General features: G+C 38.4%; 2 protein-coding genes across 12 annotated transcripts in view; both read left to right on the forward strand.

Moving 5' to 3' along the window:
* The window catches only part of ACSL6 (acyl-CoA synthetase long chain family member 6), a 66,285-nt gene extending 59,100 nt beyond the window's left edge, over positions 1-7,185 (forward strand). For all 6 annotated transcript variants that reach the window (XM_055548098.1, XM_055548056.1, XM_055548067.1 and 3 more), the window contains one exon: positions 3,493-7,185. In XM_055548098.1, coding sequence (XP_055404073.1) covers positions 3,493-3,630 — 138 coding nt within the window. In that variant the 3' untranslated portion in view covers positions 3,631-7,185. The remainder of the gene's footprint in view (positions 1-3,492) is intronic.
* A 3,491-nt stretch (positions 7,186-10,676) lies between these two features.
* The window catches only part of MEIKIN (meiotic kinetochore factor), a 137,109-nt gene continuing 124,837 nt past the window's right edge, over positions 10,677-22,948 (forward strand). For all 6 annotated transcript variants that reach the window (XM_055548118.1, XM_055548125.1, XM_055548133.1 and 3 more), the window contains exons 1-4: positions 10,677-11,026; positions 11,177-11,270; positions 11,685-11,772; positions 14,216-14,276. In XM_055548118.1, coding sequence (XP_055404093.1) covers positions 10,894-11,026; positions 11,177-11,270; positions 11,685-11,772; positions 14,216-14,276 — 376 coding nt within the window. In that variant the 5' untranslated portion in view covers positions 10,677-10,893. The remainder of the gene's footprint in view (positions 11,027-11,176; positions 11,271-11,684; positions 11,773-14,215; positions 14,277-22,948) is intronic.

Consider the following 22,948-nt stretch of genomic DNA (forward strand, 5'->3'; position numbering starts at 1 on the left):
AAAGCTGAAGCTGCTACATGTAATGCTAGCTTTAGTTTTAGTGTAGTCCTGTCCTCCCCTTCTCACCACACATGGTTCCCTTAAAATGCTGTTCTTTCTATAGCAAAAGTGAATCCTTCATTTGAACAAATTTCTAAGAGGCAAAGGTGAATCTCATTTGTTAATGTTGTGTTCATTTAAAAATCATCACATTTTTAAATTACAAGCATGCATTTAAAAAATGCCAGAATTTGTTAGAATTTTTCTTGAAAGCTTTTTAAGAAGTAGAAAGTATAGCTGTTTTAGGGGTCTTCTTTGAACATTGAGTCTTTGATCTGAAAAATCAGTGAATGCAATGGAGAATTTTCTGGGCCAAGAATTCTTTGTCATATCACAGTATCCACCTGCCAGAACACTAGACAATTGGCATCAGAGATTTTGAAAACAATCCTTGACATGTTGAATTTTTTGCGACTATTTGCATGCATTGATTCTTTTCCCCGAGTTTTTTTGGTTGTTAAATATGCATAACATAAAGTTTCCCATCTTAACCATTTTTAAATGCGTAGTTCAGTGGCATTAGCACATTCATAATGTACAACCATTATCACCACCCATCTCTGTAACTCTTTTCATCTTGTAGAATAAAACTCTGTACCCATTGAACAGTAACTCTTAATTCCTTCCTTACTCCCAGTCTCTGGAAACCACCGTTTTACTTTCTGTCTCTGTGACTTTGACTACTCTAAGTGTCTTATCTTTTCGTGACTGGCTTATTTCACTTAGCACAATGCCCTCAAAGTTCATCCATGTTGTGGCATGTGTCAGAATTTCCTTCCTTTATGAATTAAATGTCACTGCATATCTCTGCCACATTTTGCTTATCCATTCATCTGTCAGTGGACATTTGGGTTGCTTCTCCATTTCAGCTGTTGGGAATAATGCTGCTGTGAACATGGATGTACAAATATCTCTTCGAGATCCTGCGTTCAGTTCTTTTGGATACATGCACGCACTCCCAAAAGTGGAACTGCTGGGTCGTATGGTAATTCCGTTTTTAATTTTTGGAGGAACTGCCATACTGTTTTCCGTAGTGGCTGCACTATTTTATATTCCTGCCAACAGCGCACAAGGATTCCATTTCTCTATATCCTCACCAACACTTGTTATTTTCTCTTTTTTGGATAATAGCCATCCTAATGGGTGTGAGAGTATTTTGTTTTGTTTTTTAAATAAGTCATTTCCTGATTGTATCCATGGATTTTAAGTAACGGTTCTCCTGTGGCAGTAGCATGTGCCACAGGGACCTTGCATTCTTGTTCTCCTGGCTTCTGTAACCCACGCCCCCATTACTGGAGCCACAGAGCAGCCTCTCCCTTCCCCTTGCTATCTTCATCTGGCCAAAGCCTGCTTATCCTTCAGAGTTTTACTCAAGCATCCCTTTGCAGTGAATCCTGACCCAGGTAGGGTTAGGTGCTATGTCAGAAATGCATTCAGCTCTAAAAGAAAACCCTCAGTATGTTACATACATAGGGTGTGTTTTTGTGGTTTTCTCACATAAGAAGTCCAAAGATAAGATGTCCAAGGCAGGTACAGGTCTTCAAAGCCCTAAGCACTCCGTCTTTCTTCCCACTGTCCATTCTGGGTATGTTGGCATATCACCTTATGGTCACAAGGTGGCTGCTACGGCTTTGGACATAGTCCATATTCAAGGAAGGAAAAATGGGGAGTGGGTAGAAATAGGTATATCTGAAACTTTCATGAGGAAAGCAAAAACTTTCCCTTCTCAGCAGCCAAAAATGGATCTGATGATTACCCGCTTAGTCTCAAGGGAGGCTTGGAAATAGGGAATAGGATTGTCACAGTTTACATATAGACCATTTTGGCCTCAAACAAACCCTGGTTTTGTTAGCATGGAAGATGGGGAATGATGCTAGCAAAGCAATGGACCACTGCTTGTCCCTGTGTAGTAATATTCACATGGCAGCATCTCTCATTAGATTGTAAGCCCATGTGGGCAGAGACTGTGTCTTTTCTTTGTATCCCTGGTGCCTTATACCATACCTGACACATAGTAGTTGCTCAATAAATGATCAGTTCAGTGAAACAGCAAGTGAAAGTATATGTGTATTTAGCACATTTAATTTTTTAGGTCTTTATATAGTGACTCCTTTGCTCTTTAATAATATGGATCTGTTATCTCAGCAAAATAACTGAAGGTAGACGCAACTGTCAGTCAGGATACAATTTTTTGGAGAGACTGTCATTCCAGGATTCAGCTCAAGCTCAGATGATAAAAGTTCTCATTGAATTGACAATGACCCTTTCAGCTGGAATCCACATGAGAGGAGTCTGCCCAGGCCTTCCCAGAATAGTTGATCTATCTCTCTGGCCCCCCATTCAGCATTGCAAAGAGACTTTGTATGAGGAGGCTTGGGACCTGCCTCATGGAAATAAGCACCATGAACACTAAACCTGATCTCTCCATTCCTCCTTCCAATAATGCTATAAAATTTTCTGGCAGAACTTTTCTTTTTTTTTAACATTTACTCATCATGTCCCACCTAGATTTTATATTCCACCTGTGAATGGCATCTCTTCCATGCAGCCCTCCAAGCTGGAAGCCTGGGAATCCTCAAAACTGCCTCTTCCTTATTTCATCTCATTTATCTCTGAATCTCTCTTAGAACTGCTTACTTGACCCTGTCTCTGCCACCACTCTAAGCGTAGCCCCTTCTCTGCTCTCCTATGGACTGGTCAGATCCTTCTGATTGGTTTTCCTGCTTCTAGTCTTATCATTCTTAAAAACCACGTTCACGTTTCTCTTGGAAAGAACTTTATAAAATGTGTATTCAGCTGTGTTAGTGCCCTGTATAAAAATCTTCAGTGTCTTCCTACTATCTTCCTCTAAAACTGCCCCGTCCACCAATTCAGCTTCATCCGTCACCTCCTTGGCCTCCTATTTCACGAAACTACAAAAGAAACCACTTGGATTTCCTTTTTCACACTCTGCCATTTCTCACTCCTGTGGCTGTGTTCATGGGGTTGCCTCTGCCCGGCATGCCCTTCACCCGCCTCTCCTTAGCTGGTTAACTCCTGCTTGTTCTTTAACACTCCCCTAATTGGGGAAGGCTTCCCTGAGTTAGGTGCCCTTCCTCCTGTGTATTCCGTTCTCTCTAATCATTGCCCAGTGTATCTGCTCTGCTGGATGCCAGTGTGCACTCCCCAAGGGTAGGGGCACTCGTGATTCCTCTTTGTGCCCTTGGTGCCTGGCACAGAGTGAGGAACTCATTCATTTCTGTTGACTGGCTAAATTGGGGAGTAAGAAGGGGATGAGGTGGCTTTCAGATATATCAAATAAGCTGACATGCTGTTACAGTAACTCTGACTTTTTAAATAGGCCTGTTTTTATGTCAGAATTTCTATTCCCACATGCCTGTCTACTTCTACCATGTATGCTATGAATGCTGTGTTATACTCCTGCTAAAGATGTATTCTGCATTTGGTTTTTAGGTTAAAGCCATTCACATCCACTCTGATATGTTCTCAGTTCAAAATGGCTTGCTGACACCGACCCTAAAGGCTAAGAGACCTGAGCTGAGAGAGTACTTCAAAAAACAAATAGAAGAGCTTTACTCAACCTCCATGTGAAGTTCAAGGAAAGTTCTTCTCGGTATAATGGACAATGTAGCAATATTATAGTTGTTCTTGAAAGTAACAAGTCAGAATGATGCAGCTGAAAATGAAAAAAGCACGTGACCTTATGACTGAGCCTTTTCCTGTCTCTAGAGGTCTTTAACAATATTTTCTCTCTCATCACTGAGTACACTTTATTTTTATTACAATGATATTGTAGCAAACTGCTAAAAATATCACAAGTGGCATTGTAAAAAAATCGACTTTTCTTAAGAACTGTGTACCACTAAAAGTAATATATTCTCAATGTTCACAGAACTTCTATTAAATATAAAAGAAAAACATAACTGATACATTGTACTTAATTATTTTTGAAATAGTAAACAGGTATGGCAAATACTGAGGCAAGGTGGACTGCCTTATTCGATAACTGATGGACAAAATCACAATTAAATTAGACTTAAATGAAAACTAACACAGAATCTTGCTGAAACAGACATGATACATAACTTCTACATAACTTTATAGCTACATAACTTCAGATTCTTTAAACATAATAATCCTTATTGGTTTGAAAACGTTTTCTGTCCAATTTTTACTTTTATTTATGATGAATGCAAATTCAAACATTCTTAAATGTTATATTTACATAACATTTTACAAAGACTTTTCAATCCATTTCCTTATTTATTAAGCTTATTAAAATATTAGGAACTACCCAGAAGTAATGTAATATACAACTATTTCAAGGATAGTATGTGTATATTCATGGATGTCTTACCACATGTATTATGAAAGATGTCTGTTGACTCTACTTGGATGGAGCTTTAGGGAAGACTTGGGATAAGAAACCCAGAATTATTTCTCACAGTGGGCAGCAATTAATATACCAAATTTCCTTGCTGGGTTCTTCCAGTCTTCCATTTTCAACATGTCTATGCCAGGTTTGGGAAACATAGGTGGCAATAATTCTGAACAGTTTCTCTTTCTTCCAATAAGACTGTCAAGGCAGGATGTAGGGAGAAGGGGAATGTCATCTCTAAATAAAATAATTTTTCAACAATGTAAGTTTGAAGAACCTCTTCAAAATACCCCTAGAAAACTACTTAAGTCCAATCATAGATAACTGTCTCCTTGGGGAATAATTTCATGCATAGAATCTCTAAATGCTTCTAAATACCCATGAAAACCTCCTCTCTTGTATTATGTGCTTAAATATTTCTTGTACCTGGGTGCCAACAATGTCATATAATTAAAGCCCAGCATGAAGAGCAATTAAGTCCCAAGCTACAGACTGCATCTGAAGAAGAAACTGTCCCTAGGAAAGTGTTTTTAAAGTGTTTTAATCTGTAGAGCCAGGATCTGAAAATAGACGGGGGCAGTGGTCACAGTCCAGAAGCTCCTTTCACTGGGAGCAAATCCATACTGTCAATAAGGCTGTGGGTTAGAAACTGCATAATCACATAGGCTTACTAGATGAATCTGCACCAGAGATGATACATTTCAGTCTTTGCAATAGTGGACCAACCCCAGTTTTGTTTGATGTATTTATCCAGTCTTCTACATATTCCTTTACTGGATTCTCTCTGCAGTCCCACTGCTCGCACTTAAGATTTGACTTATGGTAAATAACCCAGTTCTATGCACATTATTCTATGTGCACTAACTTTAAAGGCATTTCTAAACAAACAAATACTAAAAATGTCCAAGGCCACATCTTCATAACATTAATTTTTTATATTTAATATATATTTGACTAATTAAAAGAAAATCGCTACCTGAATTGGATATTCATACTATCTTAAAGGCGAGTAGCTTCACATCTTGAAGAAAATGAAGCTGTTTCCCTTTGTCCTTCCACTCAATTTCATGTTTATCTTTGTTTACAAAGGATTTTAGACAGTGTAATTTTAAGCAAATAATTTCGATTTTATTTTGATTCCACTTTTACCTAGTAATAGAGATAATTGATTATGGGTAACTTAAGATTTCTTTTCCTCACTTTAAAGATCTTAAGTTTCTGTTTAGCCTTCCTAATGCTCATGAAAATCGCCACATGGGCATATAAACAGGTTCTTACAGATGTGCTGAGAAAAGTAAACAGCAGGCCTTAAATATATTGCATGTACATTTATTTTTTCCTCTGTTTAACTACTGAATTTTTTAATAAAATAGAAATGAAACAGTATGTGTTAACGAAAGAAAATCCTTCTTGCCTCAGATTTTCCAACTTTATTTTGAGGGGAAAAAGTTGGTATTTCTCTTTAACCAATATAGAAAAAGGCTATATACTTAAGATATTTACATTCATAGTGGACATCGATCCAATTTAAATCCAAAGGTATAACAGCAATCAATTACTTAAGCATAAACATGTTCTTAAATGTTTGGCCTTTTTTCTGTTTCTCATTCAAATTTGTTGATAATTCTCACATTTTACAAACTGATATTGTTGTTTATAAAGATATAAAGTAGAATATACACCATTTTCTTTCCTTTTGCCATAAAAGTCGTCTTTGTATTGTATTGTGATTTTCCTCCAGGTGAGAGAGGAAACTGACCAGGTGTGGTGTGCAGGCCTAGCCTCACATATTAGGAACTCAAGAACTCAGGAATCTAAGGAATAAATACCCAGTCTCCCTCACATGAGCAGGTCAACTTTCCATTCTAAATTTAGGTAAAACTGCAAGCATGAAAAAAATAGAATTTTTCATTGCAATTTTTATAGTTAGGTAATGTTTTAGCAACTTGCAGTCAGCACTTTGATTGTATTACCCATCAAAGAGTCTCTAATCTTTTCTGTTTCTAGCAGTAAAGGAAATGAATTATTCTTTATTTTCCAAATGTATTAATATAAAGCACAAATGTGATGTAGTTACTTAGAATACAAAATACTATGAAATGAATGTAAAGAATGGAAAACTGTATTTTTGCATGAAAACAGACCACTTACAAACTTAATATCTCAGGAAAAATGAAAAATTATATATAAAATTGATAAACTATATGTTGAATTAAGTTGGTATATTTTCTTGCCTGTTTCTATTTTAAGAAAGCATATACGTGAAAAGAAAAAATGATCCCGGTAGTCAGGATTTTCTAAGTATGCTACACGGTCCTTTCTGTGACTCTACAGTTAACCACAGTAAGAATGGAATTAGCGTTCAAGTGAGGACAAAGCCCTAATGAGAACACATAAATGGTTATAACCCAGAGGCAATAGATACATATTACCTGGAGGCAAGCACTTCTAAACTTGGTCCAAACAAAAGGTTTTCATGGGGTGACAGTGGCTTTTAAACATTCATTTGACTGATTATTTTTATTTTTCTTGTTAAGTCATTGCAGCAGTTGCATGAAGGGGAAATGGATATTTTTTGAAGAATTGCTTATTCTACTTTCAATTTTTAAAAATTGAGGAAATTTAAAAGTTACCTTTTAAATATGCATAAAAGTATATTAACTGTAATTATATTTTAGTTGCTTTGTTATACTAGCATGCATATCAAATATACAATGCATTTATGAAAACTTTTGTAAAAAATAAAGATTTTTTTTTTGTTTCTCAAAGTTTCTTATAATTACTATTTTATAAATTTATTTAGCATAATCCTCTGATGTTAGTATATTTGGTGATCACTGGTCATAATGCTTATGGTAATTATGGTTGATTATAATAGAATCAAGCTATATCACTAGGCAACATACTCCACATCCTTTGTAAGGATCCCCAAACTCCGAAGACTTATGGTCCCCCCAGAGAAGCTCCTTTGCTTTGCACATTTGCTATTATCAAATGTGTCCTGGATTTAAGTGTTTCCAGGATTTAATTCATTTTTATATTTTAAAAGAACACACGATTGTATTCAAATTTTCCATCACGATGGCCCTTAAACAGTATTTCCATGTCTTTTACCCATACACAGTGAGTACACTCTTAAAATGGTATATTCTGCAGTCTAAATTATGCAGATTTTGCCTTCTCCATATATTTGCTACCATCTACTCCTCTCTGTTTTCAAAGCTTTTAGTGTAGCTGGGGCCCCTCTCATCTCTTGTCTGGAATATTACAGTGCTTTTAAAGTTAGTCTTCCTGTTTCCACGTCAGCTTCCTCACATTTGAGTCAGGGCAATGTTTCTAAATTGAAAATCTGGTCATGCCACTCTCCTGCTTAGTATTCCTTCAGTGACTTCCCATAGTTTCTAGGATAAAGTTCAGGCTCCCTGGTTCAGCACATAAGGCCCAGGGTCTCTTCTCCAGTCCTTCCTCCAAAGAGTCTTGGTTCCAGTTATGCCAACTACTTTTTGCAGTGTCCTAAAAGCATCATGATTTTAGTCTCCTTTTCATAGAATACCCTTTCCTTTAATCTCCCTAATTCCCATCATTCATCTCTTATATCTCAGTTCAACTACCCTTTTCTCTAAGAAGCTTCCCATATGGTTGCATGGTTGACTGACCCTCTGCCACACGCCCACCAAGACTAAGTTGCTTGTGGTTGTAGCCCCAGCATAGAAAGTGTGTACCATCATGAAGGCTCAAGAAATGTCTGTTGAATAAAAATCCCCTTGGCCCTTTTACATATGTTGCATAGTATTAAGACTGCAATACTTGAAGATACTTTCCATTTATCACTTATTTTTTCCCAGTCCTGTGGACTAAGCAAAAATAAGTTGATTTTCAGTTGAACCCTAAATCCTGTGGATGGTACCACAAATGAAACTGCTCAGAGCTCAGGTTGCAGGAGTTTGGGGAAGGGGGGGGGGTCACTTGATAAGAAAATGGTATTCTGAAAGATTTCCTCTGGGCTCCAGGGAATCCTATATACACGAACTGGCTGTTTTCCCAAAAGCTTTCTTCAGAAATCTCTTAAAAATTTGGAATCTGTTTGCCCATAGAAGTTAGCATTTCCATGACTTCCAAATCTAGTCAAAACAATCATATGACTGAACTGAAACACTGAAAGCAGAATTCTAAAGTATAGATATGGAAACAATATAACAGGAAAATGGAAGATGTTCAATTTAACACTTAGGACTGAATGCTTGAAATAGCATTTGTGTGTTTGAGGATAGAGTGGAGGGAGATAGATTACTGCGTTGAGATACCTCCGCCCTACTTCACCCTTTTGTAGGAGACACATTTCTTTCTCCTTGTGTAGGCTGGGCAGGCGGAGCTTTAAATTGACCAAGTCTGACTGTAGTCTCTTCTCTTCCCCTTGCTACTTAAGGCTTCAAGCTCTTTTCCTTGCTTTCCTCCCGTATTCCTTTCCCAGCCATGTGTTGGGAGGAATGGGAGCATGACAAGCACACTAGCCAAATGTTAGGAGATTCATGCCACCTATGCCAACCTCCTGTCCTAATGAGCCTCCTAAGACAGGTGCCCTAATTGCTCACCTTTGAATTGAGGGGACAACCAGATCATCTCTAAGGACACTTTTGGCCCAAGAAATGACACCGGAGGTTATTTCAAGTTTTGAAGCCCTGGGCATTAACTCCCATAAATCTTGACTTGATGGCACCTCAGCGAATGTAATTCAGTATAGAGAGGGTTCTAGAGAATAGGGCCATCAAAGGGCAGATCAGCTTTTGCTTCAAGCTGTTTTCCTTTTTCACCATTTCTTCCATTTCTATGTCTTAGGCATTCCAGGATCCATACCTCCTAAAAATTCATTTAAGAACCCCACAATTTTTTTTAGAAAACATTCTCCAATGGGAGAGAAGGGAGCCTGGAAACCTGGCTTGTAAACTACAGACTGCCTGTCAGCATGTATGGATGTGACTAGAGAAAGGATGTTGAAATATGATAATTGCTTTATACAACAACAAAACTGTGAGGTCCTTGACTATTTAGAACCATTTCTAATTCACTTTTGTACCCCACGACCTACCATAATGCCTGACACAGAGTAAGGTGCTGACTAAGTACTAATTCAGTGACTCAAAGCACTATATGTAATAAAGTAAGAATGACTGCCCTCTATGCTTTACAAAGTTAAGTTTTAATGATTAATTATTAATAAGTGACTTTCTATAAGCAGATTTTGAATTAAAAAATCCAGTGATTTTATTATGAAAATATTGTGGCTATATGTGTGCTTCAGTTCAGTTCAGTTCAGCCGCTCAGTCATGTCCAACTCTTTGCGACCCCATGAACCACAGCACGCCAAGCCTCCATGTCCATCAGCAACTCCCGGAGTTTACTCAAACTCATGTCCATCGAGTCAGTGATGCCATCCAGCCATCTCATCCTCTGTCGTCCCCTTCTTCTCCTGCCCCCAATCCCTCCCAGCATCAGGGTCTTTTCCAATGAGTCAACTCTTCGCATGAGGTGGCCAAAGTATTGGAGTTTCAGCTTTAGCATCAGTCCTTCCAATGAACATACACAATATTGGAGCATCACAAAAGAAGTCTGAGTTTTTCTAATTTCATCTATACAAATAGCATGTTTTAATGTTGTGAAATGTCATTTTTAAAAGTAAGAAGATGGTTATTATATACACAATATGTTTATCAGATGCAGCCAGATGGTCTCCATACACTCAGTGTATGGAGTGAGTGGTCATTCCCATGTTACTCCCTTTGGGCAGAGAAAAAGACCTGAGCCTCAGGGCACGAGGAGGGGAGCCCTTGTGGAACTCTCTACCTTAACCACAAGGCTACTAAAAGATGTCCAGGAGGTAGCTTCTAGGCAGGGGTTCAGAGATTCTGCTTGTCCCTGAGAAGAAACCTCCTGGAACCTAAGCACTTCTAATGCTTGGTTAGACTCTCAAGTTACCAAGGCGCCACAGCAAACTGGCGGCTCTAGGGACTGAGGTGCTCAGAAAACATTCCCTGTCACTGTAATGTGCTTTCATTCCTCTCTCACCTTCCTACACTGAGTCAGGCTTCCCCCTGGGAAGACTCTGTGCTTAGAGACCTCAAACTCCATTACCATGGCCTTCCTGGTAATGTTGCTAAGGAGACTGGCCCAAGTATCAGTACCAGGTGTTGGGCCCAGCTGACTACGTCTTCCCAGAAGCCACCACGTTACTGCGTCTTCCCAGAAGCCTCCGCGCAACTTCGCGGAGATAAAAAGGCGGGAGTGAGGCAGGCCGCTCCAGGCCAGGGTGGGGGTTGGCGCTGTAGGCCTTTTGGTTTTTCTCACCTTTTCCGTTCCTCTCTGGGTGCCCCGCAGGCCTGGATTCTGGTTCCTCAGGACTGTAGCTGGGTTCCGCAGAAAGACGACGAGACAGGCCGTCCAGGGCTAAGAGGCCTCTGGGGCCTGGTGGTGGGGTGGCAATGTGGTCACTAGGGGTCTATACCCGCAAAAAGCAGGCCCGCGGTAGGCTCAACCTAACCCCAACGCCAGGTCTAGGTGCCCGGGCCAAGGCGGAGGCCCCGTCACGGCCCGGCCGAAAGCTCTTTGCCCACTGTAAGCTCCGCGGGGCTGGCTCATGGCGCAGGATGCGGGGTGGACAGGAACCAAGGGCGGGGGCGGTTGGGCCTCAGCCCCAGGGTCCCCCCAAAGCCTGCAGGCAGGCCTCTGGGGCTTTTATCCTGAAACGGGTCACCCTATCTGTAGGCCTGAAAAGAAATGGCAAAACGCGTGGTTTGCAGAGAATCGCGGAAAAATCTGAGCGGAGTGGTCAGGGAGGTGGCAGCTCTCGGCCACCGAGGTGTGTATGCACAAGTAACAGCCCCATGCCTCTGGCCACCTCAAAATTTCAGTCCTGATTTGATCCTAATAACCTCTCATTCTAAGAGTCAGTGAAGAAGAAGAGTCAGTGAAGGAAATAATGTGTTCTGATTTGGCTCTTCTCAGAACACAGAACTGGGAATTTGACTTAGGAAAGAGAGATATTTTGTTTTAAAGAAGGAAACTTGGCCAAGTTGCCTAACGGCAAGGGCGATATAATCTCCAGGAAAGCATTCCCGGCGTATTGGGTGTTGATACAATTCACGCACTATGTTCTTGTGGCTAATGATGACCCCCATAGAGCCTTTCAGATTCTAAACAGTGTGAACAATGATCTGGAGTGTGGAGAGCCAAGTCCAGACACTACAAACTAATTGTGTTGTTTGTTTGTTAGCACTGAGTTAAGAGTTACAGGAGAGCAAAACCTGCATGAAAATAGCACTAGTGAAGAGACCCAGGATGAGAAGATTGCTCTATTGAGTGTACGTATGTTTCTCCCCTGGTCCTTGGATAAACTTAGTGTAGAGACTAATGGTACCTAATGAACCTCTGAAAGAAAGTGTAATATGATCTTTGTTCAATAGAGACTACATAACTTTCCAGTGTTTTTATACATACTGATGCTGTGGCTTTAGATAGGGCCTTGAATTTCTGATTCTGGTAGACTCATAGCCATGCATTTTTATTTTTCTTTCCTTTGTCAAAGATTTAAGAAATATTCCTTACTGGCTAATTTTCTGTGTGACAAATATAAAGTGCTTCTTAGTAATTCTGCTATGTTTGGTAGCACGCATTTCAAAGCCATTTTCATGTTTTCTCATTTGACTTACATTAACAATTAGAAACAGGATTCATTATCATTAGAATATTATACAACTTCCTGATCTAATGTACTTAATATGGATTCTGTAAAATATTTTACAGATGTATAACCGTAGTTTGGGCTTCCCTGGTGGTTCATATGGTAAAGAATCTGCCTGCAATGCAGGAGACCTGGGTTTGATCCCTGGGTGGGGAAGATCCCCTGCAGAAGGAAATGGCTACCCACTCTAGTGCTGGAACAGTAGTTTGGAGAAACTCAGATTTTAAAAATTGCTTGTGACTCATATGACATTGGAGAAGGCAATGGCACCCCACTCCAGTACTCTTGCCTGGAAAATCCCATGGACGGAGGAGCCTGGTAGGCTGCAGTCCATGGGGTCTCTAGGAGTCGGACACGACTGAGCGACTTCACTTTCACTTTTCACTTTCATGTATTGGAGAAGGAAATGGCAAGCCACTCCAGTGTTCTTGCCTGGAGAATCCCAGGGACGGTGGAGCCTGGTGGGCTGCCGTCTCTGGGGTCGCACAGAGTCGGACACGACTGAAGTGACTTAGCAGCAGCAGCAGGAGCATATGACATTAGCATTAAATTTGATAGTCACAATCCAGCTTTTTAGCTTGCGTATTTCTCTACAAGTTATTTTGGGGAGGGCAACTTTGACAAAATACATTTCCCCAGATTTTAGCGGTGTTAAGTATCCCTAACAGATGATTCAAGATGTGCAAAAAGAATATTTAAGCGGTTCTTTTCAATTTTTGTATTTTCCTTCCATTTATTTTTTCCTGTGCCTTTAAAAATGTTTTTTTTTTTTTACAAATTATTGTATAAATTCCTCTAACATTAAATAATCTTCAAAAATATGATTTTTAGTGTCTGCATAGTGCTTTGTCATATATAGGCATATTTTAATTTCTATAACTATTTTTTGTGGTTGAGAGGTTGAGATTGTTTCCAAGGTTTTGCTGTTTTAGATATCAGTAGATATCCTACCACAGAAATTATTTTTATATACCTCAAATTGTTATCCTAAAATAAATATGTTGCAATGGGTCAAGGGTTGGATTATGTTTAAAATTTTTATTTTATTTATTTCATTCTGTCCAGTTGGCACCATCTTATCTGAAACTTAAAAATATAGATATAGATAAAGATATATAGATATATTTGATAGATGAAAAGTAGCATGTTGTTTACTTTCCATTTCTTTGAATGCTAGTAAAGTTGATACTTTTTCTCATTTTATTGGCCATTTGTGTAACTTTGTGAAATACTTATTTGTTATATATTGAAGATAGTTGTACTTTACACACATATGTAACAAATATTTCCACATTTGTTTGTTTGCCTTTTATTTTACTTTTGGTATTTTAGACTTATTTATCAATCATTTTCTTTTTATTTATTTTGCTTTTGTATTTAGAGGGGGAAAAATTCCTTCTTGCCTAGGATCAGAAAAATATTCATCTTTATCTTCTTGTTGCTGGTTTATCAGGGACTTCCCTTCCCTGGCAGCTCAGCTGGTAAAGAATCTGCCTGCAGTGCAGGGGACCCCAGTTGGATTTCTGGGTCAGGAAGATCCACTGGAGAAGGGCTAGGCTGCCCACTTCAGTATTCTTGAGCTTCCCTGGTGGTTCAGACAGTAAAGAATCCTCCTGCAATGTGGGAGACCTGGGTTCTATCCCTGGGTTGGGAAGATCCCCTGAAGGGAAAGTCTACCCACTCCAGTATTCTGGTCTGGAGGATTCCATGGACTGTATAAGTCCATGGGGTCACAAAGAGTTGGACATGACTGAGTGACTTTGACTTTCATAACTGAGTGACTTTCATTTTCACTTTGCTGGTTTATCCCACAATAGTTATTGACTAGTATATTTTTGACACCCTAGATATGTCCACAGTATTATATGTTAAGATTTAATATTATATATCAGATTACATCTATATCAATAAGCTGAAAAATGTTTTAAATATGAAAGTGATACACAAAGTTAACATTAGTTTTACATTTTTAAAATAACCAAATCAATGTTTTTATAATATTATAATATAAAAATATTCCATCTCATAATTTGTGCTATATGTTTAATTCTTATTTCACATAGGAGTCAGTGACAGATGATCTCCAGGCTGATAGTAGTTCATCAAATAGTAAACAAGTAACAGGTAAGACTGGCAATGTGAACTCCTTCAACTTACTTTCTTACAAACATAAACATCCATTTGTATCTGTCTTATCTTCCCATCTCAGTGGAAAAGATGTCTTTCTCCTGGTCCAAGTTGAATCCTTCTGCCTGTGCTCTGGACTTCATCCTCAAAGCCTTCAAACACAATTGTGATAAGTGTTACAAAAGTGAGGTAGACTTGACTGTAACTGAATTTAGTTGAAGAGATTAGGGAAGGCTTCCATGAGGGAGTGGTAATTTACTTGAGATCTGAAGAAAAGTAGAGCTTAACTATACAGAAAGATGAATAAAGAGAAATCCAGGCAGAGGGAACAGAGGAGGAAATGTGATAATAAGATAAGGTTGGACAGATGAGACCTTCCATTGCCTTGCAGGCCATGCCAAAGATATTTATCTTTGGAGCAGCAGGAATATGCTGAAGTCTTTTAAATAGGGAATAATATGATCATATTAGTTACTGTATGGGAAGAAGCAGAGTGGATGTAAATAGGCATCCTTTGGGAGGCTACTGCAATAGTAAAGGGGAGGAATGATGGCACTTTATACCAACAGATGACACTGGAAATGGAAAGAAGTGGATATACGTATGGTTATTGTAGGAAATGAAATTGACAGAATTTACAGATGAAGTTTGAAGATGGAGGTGTCAAAGGTGACATGTGTTTCTGGTTTGCATAACTGAGTGTAAGGTGGTGCTGCCATTCACTGAAAAAAATCTTGTTTGAGGGAAAAAGCATAAATTCTCTCTTTAATATATTAAGTAATGGGTGCCTTTAAGATGACTAGTAATTCAAATAGGGAGTTGAATATGGAGGGCTGCTGATAGAATTTTGGTGTAATTGAACTTATTTTTGAAAACAAAAAAGGATGTCATTACTACACTAAGCCTGAGGAATTCTTAAAGACAGATGAGATCGGACTGATAAATATATGAAGAGCAGAGAAGAACCACTGAAGAGGTAAAAGTAGCTCTGGAGATACACTTAACTCAAAACACTTGGTCAATAAATGTGAAACACTATAATAGATGGGACCCTGAAGGAGTTGTCAAGATGATGGATTAAGCACTACATTTAGGCAGTGTATGACCTGGCCCCCTACTCATCCCCTTCTTATATTGGAAACACTGGCAACTTAGTGCTTGCTGCCAGGTCAGAACCCTAGGAATTACTGCCTAGCAAAGTGAACTAAGATTTCATTTTGGCTCCTTAGGATCAATGTTGCAGCTGGAGAGAGAAGCAGAAGAGTCTGAAGTAACTCCAGATTGCCATACAGATAGCAAAGGGACAGAAAAGTTTAAAAATATAGATTATGCTATACTTGTTAATCCCAGGGAAAAGATACATAATGGCTCTCTGAAATGGGAATTCTGATATAGGAGACTTCCAGTGTGGATACTAACCAAATAGGGCAGTGCCCCCATGTAACCTAGGGCTTCCTAGATGGCTCAGTGGTAAAGAACCTGCCAGCCAATTCAGAAGATGTGGGTTCGATCCCTGAGTCGAGAAGATCCCTTGGAGGAGGAAATGGCAACCTACTCCAGTATTCTTGTCTAGAAAATCCAATGAACAGAGGAGCCTGGTGGGCTACAGTCTGTAGGGTCACAAAGAGTCAGACACAGCTTAGCAACTGAGCTTGCATGCACTCCCGTGTAGCCTACAATGCCCAGAAAATACAGGAGAACATCCCCACTCAGAACATAAGTCCCCAGAATATCTCATCACTCTTTTAAAATCTCCAGAGGTAGGTTGTTTTTTTCAGAATTTATATTCTCTGCCATATAAACAGAAATTCTCAAATAGACATATGAACAGACAATCAAAAACAGTCAAATATTTGAAGAATACCAATGCCATGGAAGAGAGATCACAAATGCACCAAACAAAAGAATCAAAACCTGAAGGGATGATAGTAAACTTTAAATAACTCTTTAGAGACAAGAGGTAATTGAATCCATAATGTAATAGGCTGCTATAAAAAATTATAGTCCCTGGAAACTAAAAATATAAAATTTTAAAACAATAAATCAACCTATTCAGCTGAAAATCAAATTAGCTAGGTAGAAAATACAGGAATTTTCTTAAAATATAGTGTAAAAGAACATGGAAAGTGCTTAACAAACGCTTTTCCCTCCTTCTTCTTCCTTCTTTGCCTAGTTAACTTCCGCTACTTCTTCAAATACAGATTCAGGTGCCATCTCTTTTGGAAGCGTCTCCTGACTGCTCTTCTCTCTTTCTAGATGAGTTGTTCTTTCCTGGTAGTTCCTTGGCACTGTCACAGGACTCGAAACAACAGTATAATATTTGTTCATCTAGGCCCTAATGCTGTTAAGAATAAGCACTGCCTTTTGTCCTCCTATTCCATGCTTGAGACATAATATAATTTTAAATGCTTGTTGAATGAGTTTTCTACTCTATTTAGAGGGAATAAGCAATTTTATCATAATCAATATTTTAAGAAATTATGGTTTAAATATATGATAAATGTCCTTGGTTACTAGCTTTATCAAGTTGATGTGTGAAAGGTATGAGAAAATAGAAGATAGACTGTCTCTAATTAACAAACTAGCTGTATCTGAGTTTGTTTGATATTTGATTGATATTTGAAACCTAGAATACGTTATACTACAATAAAGTATAAATGGTTAGGTTTTGAGCAACCCACAGAATTCTATTTAACATATAATTGTTTTAATTCTGTCTTGGAATCTAGAAATTTTGCAACATGATTAAAATTAACTCAGGATTTCATATTTAAGAAAACACTAAAATATCAATAAAGGCATAAAAAAGGCATGAGGCCATAATGTAGAGAAAAAGAGAAGAAACCTTAGCTGACAAGAGATAATCAACAAAAGTTTGGAATCTGCAATGTAAATGAATTAAGTTGAATAATCCTAACAAAAAATAAAAAAGGCTGAAACTAGGACAGACCACGAAGTGAAATGACGCAGGCTGCGGTTCAGGACTTAGAGACATCACATATTCCACATATTTGTGAAGGAATAGGCAAGGAGATCCAACCAGTCCATTCTAAAGGAGATCAGCCCTGGGATTTCTTTGGAAGGAATGATGCTAAAGCTGAAACTCCAGGACTTTGGCCACCTCATGCAAAGAGTTGACTCATTGGAAAAGACTCTGATGCTGGGAGGGATTGGGGGCAGGAGGAGAAGGGGACGACAGAGGATGAGATGGCTGGATGGCATCACTGACTCGATGGACGTGAGTCTGAGTGAACTCCTGGAGTTGGTGATGGACAGGGAGGACTGGCGTGCTGTGATTCATGGGGTCGCAGAGAGTCGGACACGACTGAGCGACTGATCTGATCTGATCTGAGGTAGAGATAATATTGAAAATAGAATTTTTGGAAATCTTTAAAAGTAGCAGTTAGATACTATGATCCCTCCCCCAGGACGATGTAGCCAGGCAGCTACTCTTATTCCCACCATGGCTGTCCAGAGACACTGAAGCAAAGGGATGCTAGTACTGCTGAGGGCAGGGGTGCTATACTGAAAACTAGCAGTGAGGAGTGGGAGGAGGAGGGAAGGGAATTAAGTAAAGTCTGTTTACTTACCTCAGACTCAGGAAAATACACCCCAGTTAAAAGCCTAGAGGGTTCCTCTCTTGGAAACTTCTCTGACCAGGAGAAGACCTATATTCTGGCAGTAATGACCTGGTTCCTGTCCAGGTACCCTTCACTAAAGCCCATACTGCTTCCTAAACCTCACTTATGAATCCAGTTTCCAGCCGCTCTTTAGTGCCTCATTCTTAAACATTCAAGAATTACCAGACATTTAAGGAATTATACAAATTTAGTATGTATAAAATAAAAGTTAGATACCAAATAAAAAGAAACTTGAAGAACACAGACAATGCAAGAAAAAAACCTTTTAAGTCATATTTTCATTATTATCCTCAGTGTGATGAAAAAACATGTCCATGAAACGAGTGTAGGCTACAAAAAAAAGGAGCATTCAGGGAACAAAAAGAATTCTTAAAAATATGAAATCAGGAATAAAACATTGTATGAAGGATTGGGTGATCAATTTAAGGAAATACTCCAAAAGTTGAACAGATGTTAAAGAGAAGATAAAAGAAATAGTGATGACACAACTCTGGAGTAAACTAAAGCCCACCAGATTGTATCCTTTAAAAGACTGGGATTTATGGAATGTGAATTGTATTTCAATAAAGCTGCTATTTTAAAAAGAAAAATTATAACCTGAGTCCAGGCATTCTAATATCTGAAAAACAGTAGTTCCAGATATTATAAAGTAAACAGGAATGGACTTATTAAGCACATGAAACTAGAAATTTTTTTAGAATTCAAAATGATCATGAGTGTACATATTTTTCATTTTTATTTTTTTAATATAAATTTATCTACTTTAATTGGAGGCTAATACTTTACAATATTGTATTGGTTTTGCCATACATTGACATGAATCCACCACGGGTGTACATCTGTTCCCCATCCTGAACCCTCCTCCCACGTCCCTCCCCAACCCATCCCTCTGGGTCATCCCAGTGCACCAGCCTTGAGCATCCTGTATCATGCATCAAACCTGGACTGGCGATTCATTTCACTTATGATAATATACATGTTTCAATGCCATTCTCCCAAATCATCTCATCCTTGCCCTCTCCTACAGAGTCCAAAAGACTGTTCTATACATCTGTGTCTCTTGTGGTCTTGCATACAGGGTTATCATTACCATCTTTCTAAATTCCATATATATGCGTTAGTATACTGTATTGGTGTTTTTCTTTCTGGCTTACTTCACTCTGTATAATAGGCTCCAGTTTCATCCACCTCATTAGAACTGATTCAAATGTATTCTTTTTAATGGCTGAGTAATACTCCATTGTGTATATGTACCACCGCTTTCTTATCCGTTCATCTGCTGATGGACATCTAGGTTGCTTCCATGTCTTGGCTATTACAAACAGTGCTGTGATGAACATTGGGATACACGTGTCTCTTTCAATTCTGGTTTCCTTGGTGTGTATGCCCAGCAGTGGGATTGGATCATAAGGCAGTTCTATTTCCAGTTTTTAAAGGAATCTCCACACTGTTCTCCATAGTGGCTGCACTAGTTTGCATTCCCACCAACAGTGTAAGAGGCTTCCCTTTTCTCCACACCCTCTCCAGCATTTATTGCTTGTAGACTTTTGGATCGCAGCTATTCTGACTGGCATGCAATGCTACCTCATTGTAGTTTTGATTTGCATTTTTCTGATAATTAGTGATGTTGAGCATCTTTTCATGTGTTTGTTAGCCATCTGTATGTCTTCTTTGGAGAAATGTCTGTTTAGTTCTTCAGCCCATTTTTTGATTGGGTCTTTTATTTTTCTGAAAGTGAGCTGCAGGAGTTGCTTGTATATTTTTGAGATTAATTCTTTGTCAGTTGCTTCATTTGCTGTTATTTTCTCTGATTCTGAAGGCTGTCTTTTCACCTTGCTTATAGTTTCCTTTGTTGTGCAGAAGCTTTTAATTTTAACTAGGTCCCATTTATTTATTTTTGCTTTTATTTCCAATATTCTGGGAGATGGGTCACAGAGGATCCTGCTGTGATTTATGTCAGAGAGTGTTTTGCCTATGTTCTCCTCTAGGAATTTTATAGTTTCTGGTCTTACATTTAGATCTGGTCTTATGTTTACTTTTGTGTATGGTGTTAGAGAGTATTCTAGTTTGATTCTTTTACCGGTTTTCCCAGCACCACTTGTTAAAGAGATTCTCTTTTCTCTATTGTATATTCTTGCCTCCTTTGTCAAAGATAAGATGTCCATAGGTGTGTGGATTTATCTCTGGGCTTTCTATTTTGTTCCACTGATCTATATTTCTGTCTTTGTGCCAGTACCATACTGTCTTATGACTGTGGCTTTGTAGTAGAGCCTGAAGTCAGGCAGGTTGATTCCTCCAGTTCCATTCTTCTTTCTCAAGATTGCTTTGGCTATTCGAGGCTTTTGTATTTCCATACAAATTGTGAAATTATTTGTTCTAGCTCTGTGAAAAATACCACTGGTAGCTTTATAGGGATTACATTGAATCTGTAGATTGCTTTGGGTAGTATATGCATTTTCTCTATATTGATTCTTCTGATCCATGAACACAGCATATTTCTCCATCTATTAGTGTCCTCTTTGATTTCTTTCACCAGTGTTTTATAGTTTTCTATATATAGGTCTTTTGTTTCTTTGGGTAGATATATTCCCAAGTATTTTATTCTTTTTGTTGCAATGGTGAATGGAATTGTTTCCTTAATTTCTCTATTTTCTCATTATTAGTGTATAGGAATGAAAGGGATTTCTGTGTGTTGATTTTATATCCTGCAACTTTACTATAGTCATTGATTAGCTCTAGTAATTTTCTGGTGGAGTCTTTATGGTTTGCTATGTAGAGAATCATGTCATCTGCAAACTGAGAGTTTTACTTCTTCTTTTCCAATTTGGATTCCTTTTATTTATTTTTCTGCTCTGATTGCTGTGGCCAAAACTTCCAAAACTATGTTGAATAGTAGTGGTGGGAGTGGGCACCCTTGTCTTGTTCCTAACTTTAGGGGAAATGCTTTCAATTTTTCACCATTGAGGATAATGTTTGCTGTGGGTTTGTCATATATAGCTTTTATGATGTTGAGGTATGTTCCTTCTAGTCCTGCTTTCTGGAGGGTTTTTTTCCTAAGTGCAGGTCGAATTTTGTCAAAGGCTTTCTCTGCATCTATTGAGATAATCATATGGTTTTTATTTTTCAATTTGTTAATGTGGTGTATTACATTGATTGATTTGCGGATATTGAAGAATCCTTGCATCCCTGGGATAAAGCCCACTTGGTCATGGTGTATGATCTTTTTAATGTGTTGTTGGATTCTGTTTGCTAGAATTTTGTTAAGGATTTTTTCATCTATGTTCATCAGTGACATTGCTCTGTAGTTTTCTTTTTTTGTGGCATCTTTGTCAGGTTTTGGTATTAGGGTGATGGTGGCGTCATAGAATGACTTTGGAAGTTTACCTTCCTCTGCAATTTTCTGGCAGAGTTTGAGTAGGAATTTAGCTCTTCCTAAATTTTTGATAGAATTCAGCTGTGAAGCCATCTGGTCCTGGGCTTTTAGAATTCAGCTGTGAATCCATCTGGTCCTGGGCTTTTGTTTGCTGGAAGATTTCTGATTACAGTTTCGATTTCCGTGCTTGTGATGGGTCTGTTAAGATTTTCTATTTCTTCCTGGTTCAGTTTTGGAAAGTTGTACTTTTCTAGGAATTTGTCCATTTCTTCCAAGTTGTCCATTTTATTGGCCTATAGTTACTGATAGTAGTCTCTTTTGATCCTTTGTATTTCTGTGCTGTCTATTGTGATCTCTCCATTTTCATTATTTATTTTATTGATTTTATTTTTCTCCCTTTGTTTCTTGATGACTCTGGCTAATGGTTTGTCAATTTTATTTATCTTCTCAAAGAAGCAGCTTTTGGCTTTGTTGATTTTTGCTATGGTCTTTTTGTGTGTTTTGCATTTATTTCTGCCCTAATTTTTCAGATTTCTTTCCTTCTACTAACCCTGGAGTTTTTCATTTCTTCTTTTTCTAGTTGCTTTAGGTGTAGAGTTAGGTTATTTATTTTACTTGTTTCTTGTTTCTTGAGGTATGCCTGTATTGCTATGAACCATCCCCTTAGCACTGCTTTTACAGTGTCCCACAGGTTTTGGGTGTTGTGTTTTCATTTTCATTCGTTTCTATGCATATCTTGATTTCTTTTTTGATTTCTTCTGTGATTTGTTGGTTATTCAGCAGCGTGTTTTCAGCCTCCATATGTTGGAATTTTTAGTAGTTTTTCTCCTGTAATTGAGATCTAGTCTTATTGCATTGTGGTCAGAAAAGATGCTTGGAATAATTTCAAGTTTTTTGAATTTACCAAGGCTAGATTTATGGCCCAGGATATGATCTATGCTGGAGAAGGTTCCTTGTGCACTTAATAAAAAGGTGAAATTCATTGTTATGGGGTGAAATATCCTATAGATATCAGTTAGGTCTAACTGGTCTGTCGTATCATTTAAAGTTTCTGTTTCCTTGTTAATTTTCTGTTTAGTTGATCTATCCATAGGTGTGAGTAGGGTATTAAAGTCTCCCACTATTATTGTGTTATTGATAATTTCCCCTTTCATACTTGTTAGCATTTGTCTTATATATTGCAGTGCTCCTATGTTGGATGCATATGTATTTATAATTGTTATATCTTCTTCTTGGATTGATCCTTTGATCATCGTGTAGTGTCCTTCTTTGTCTCTTTTCACAGCCTTTGTTTTAAAGTCTGTTTTATCTGATATGAGTATTGCTACTCCTGCTTTCTTTTGGTCCCTATTTGCATGGAATATCTTTTTCCAGCCCTTCACTTTCAGTCTGCATGTGTCCTTTGTTTCGAGGTGGGTCTCTTGTAGACAGAATATATAGGGGTCTTGTTTTTGTAGCCATTCAGCCAGTCTTTGTCTTTTGGTTGGGGCATTCAGCGCATTTACTTTTAAGGTAATTATTGATAAGTATGGCATCACCGACTTGATGGATGTGAGTTTGAGTGAACTCCGGGAGATGGTGGTGGACAGGGAGGCCTAGCGTGCTGTGATTCATGGGGTCGCAAAGAGTCAGACACAACTGAGTGACTGAACTGA

This window comes from Bubalus kerabau, chromosome 1 (assembly GCF_029407905.1).
Source record: "Bubalus kerabau isolate K-KA32 ecotype Philippines breed swamp buffalo chromosome 1, PCC_UOA_SB_1v2, whole genome shotgun sequence".
NCBI lineage: Eukaryota > Metazoa > Chordata > Mammalia > Artiodactyla > Bovidae > Bubalus > Bubalus kerabau.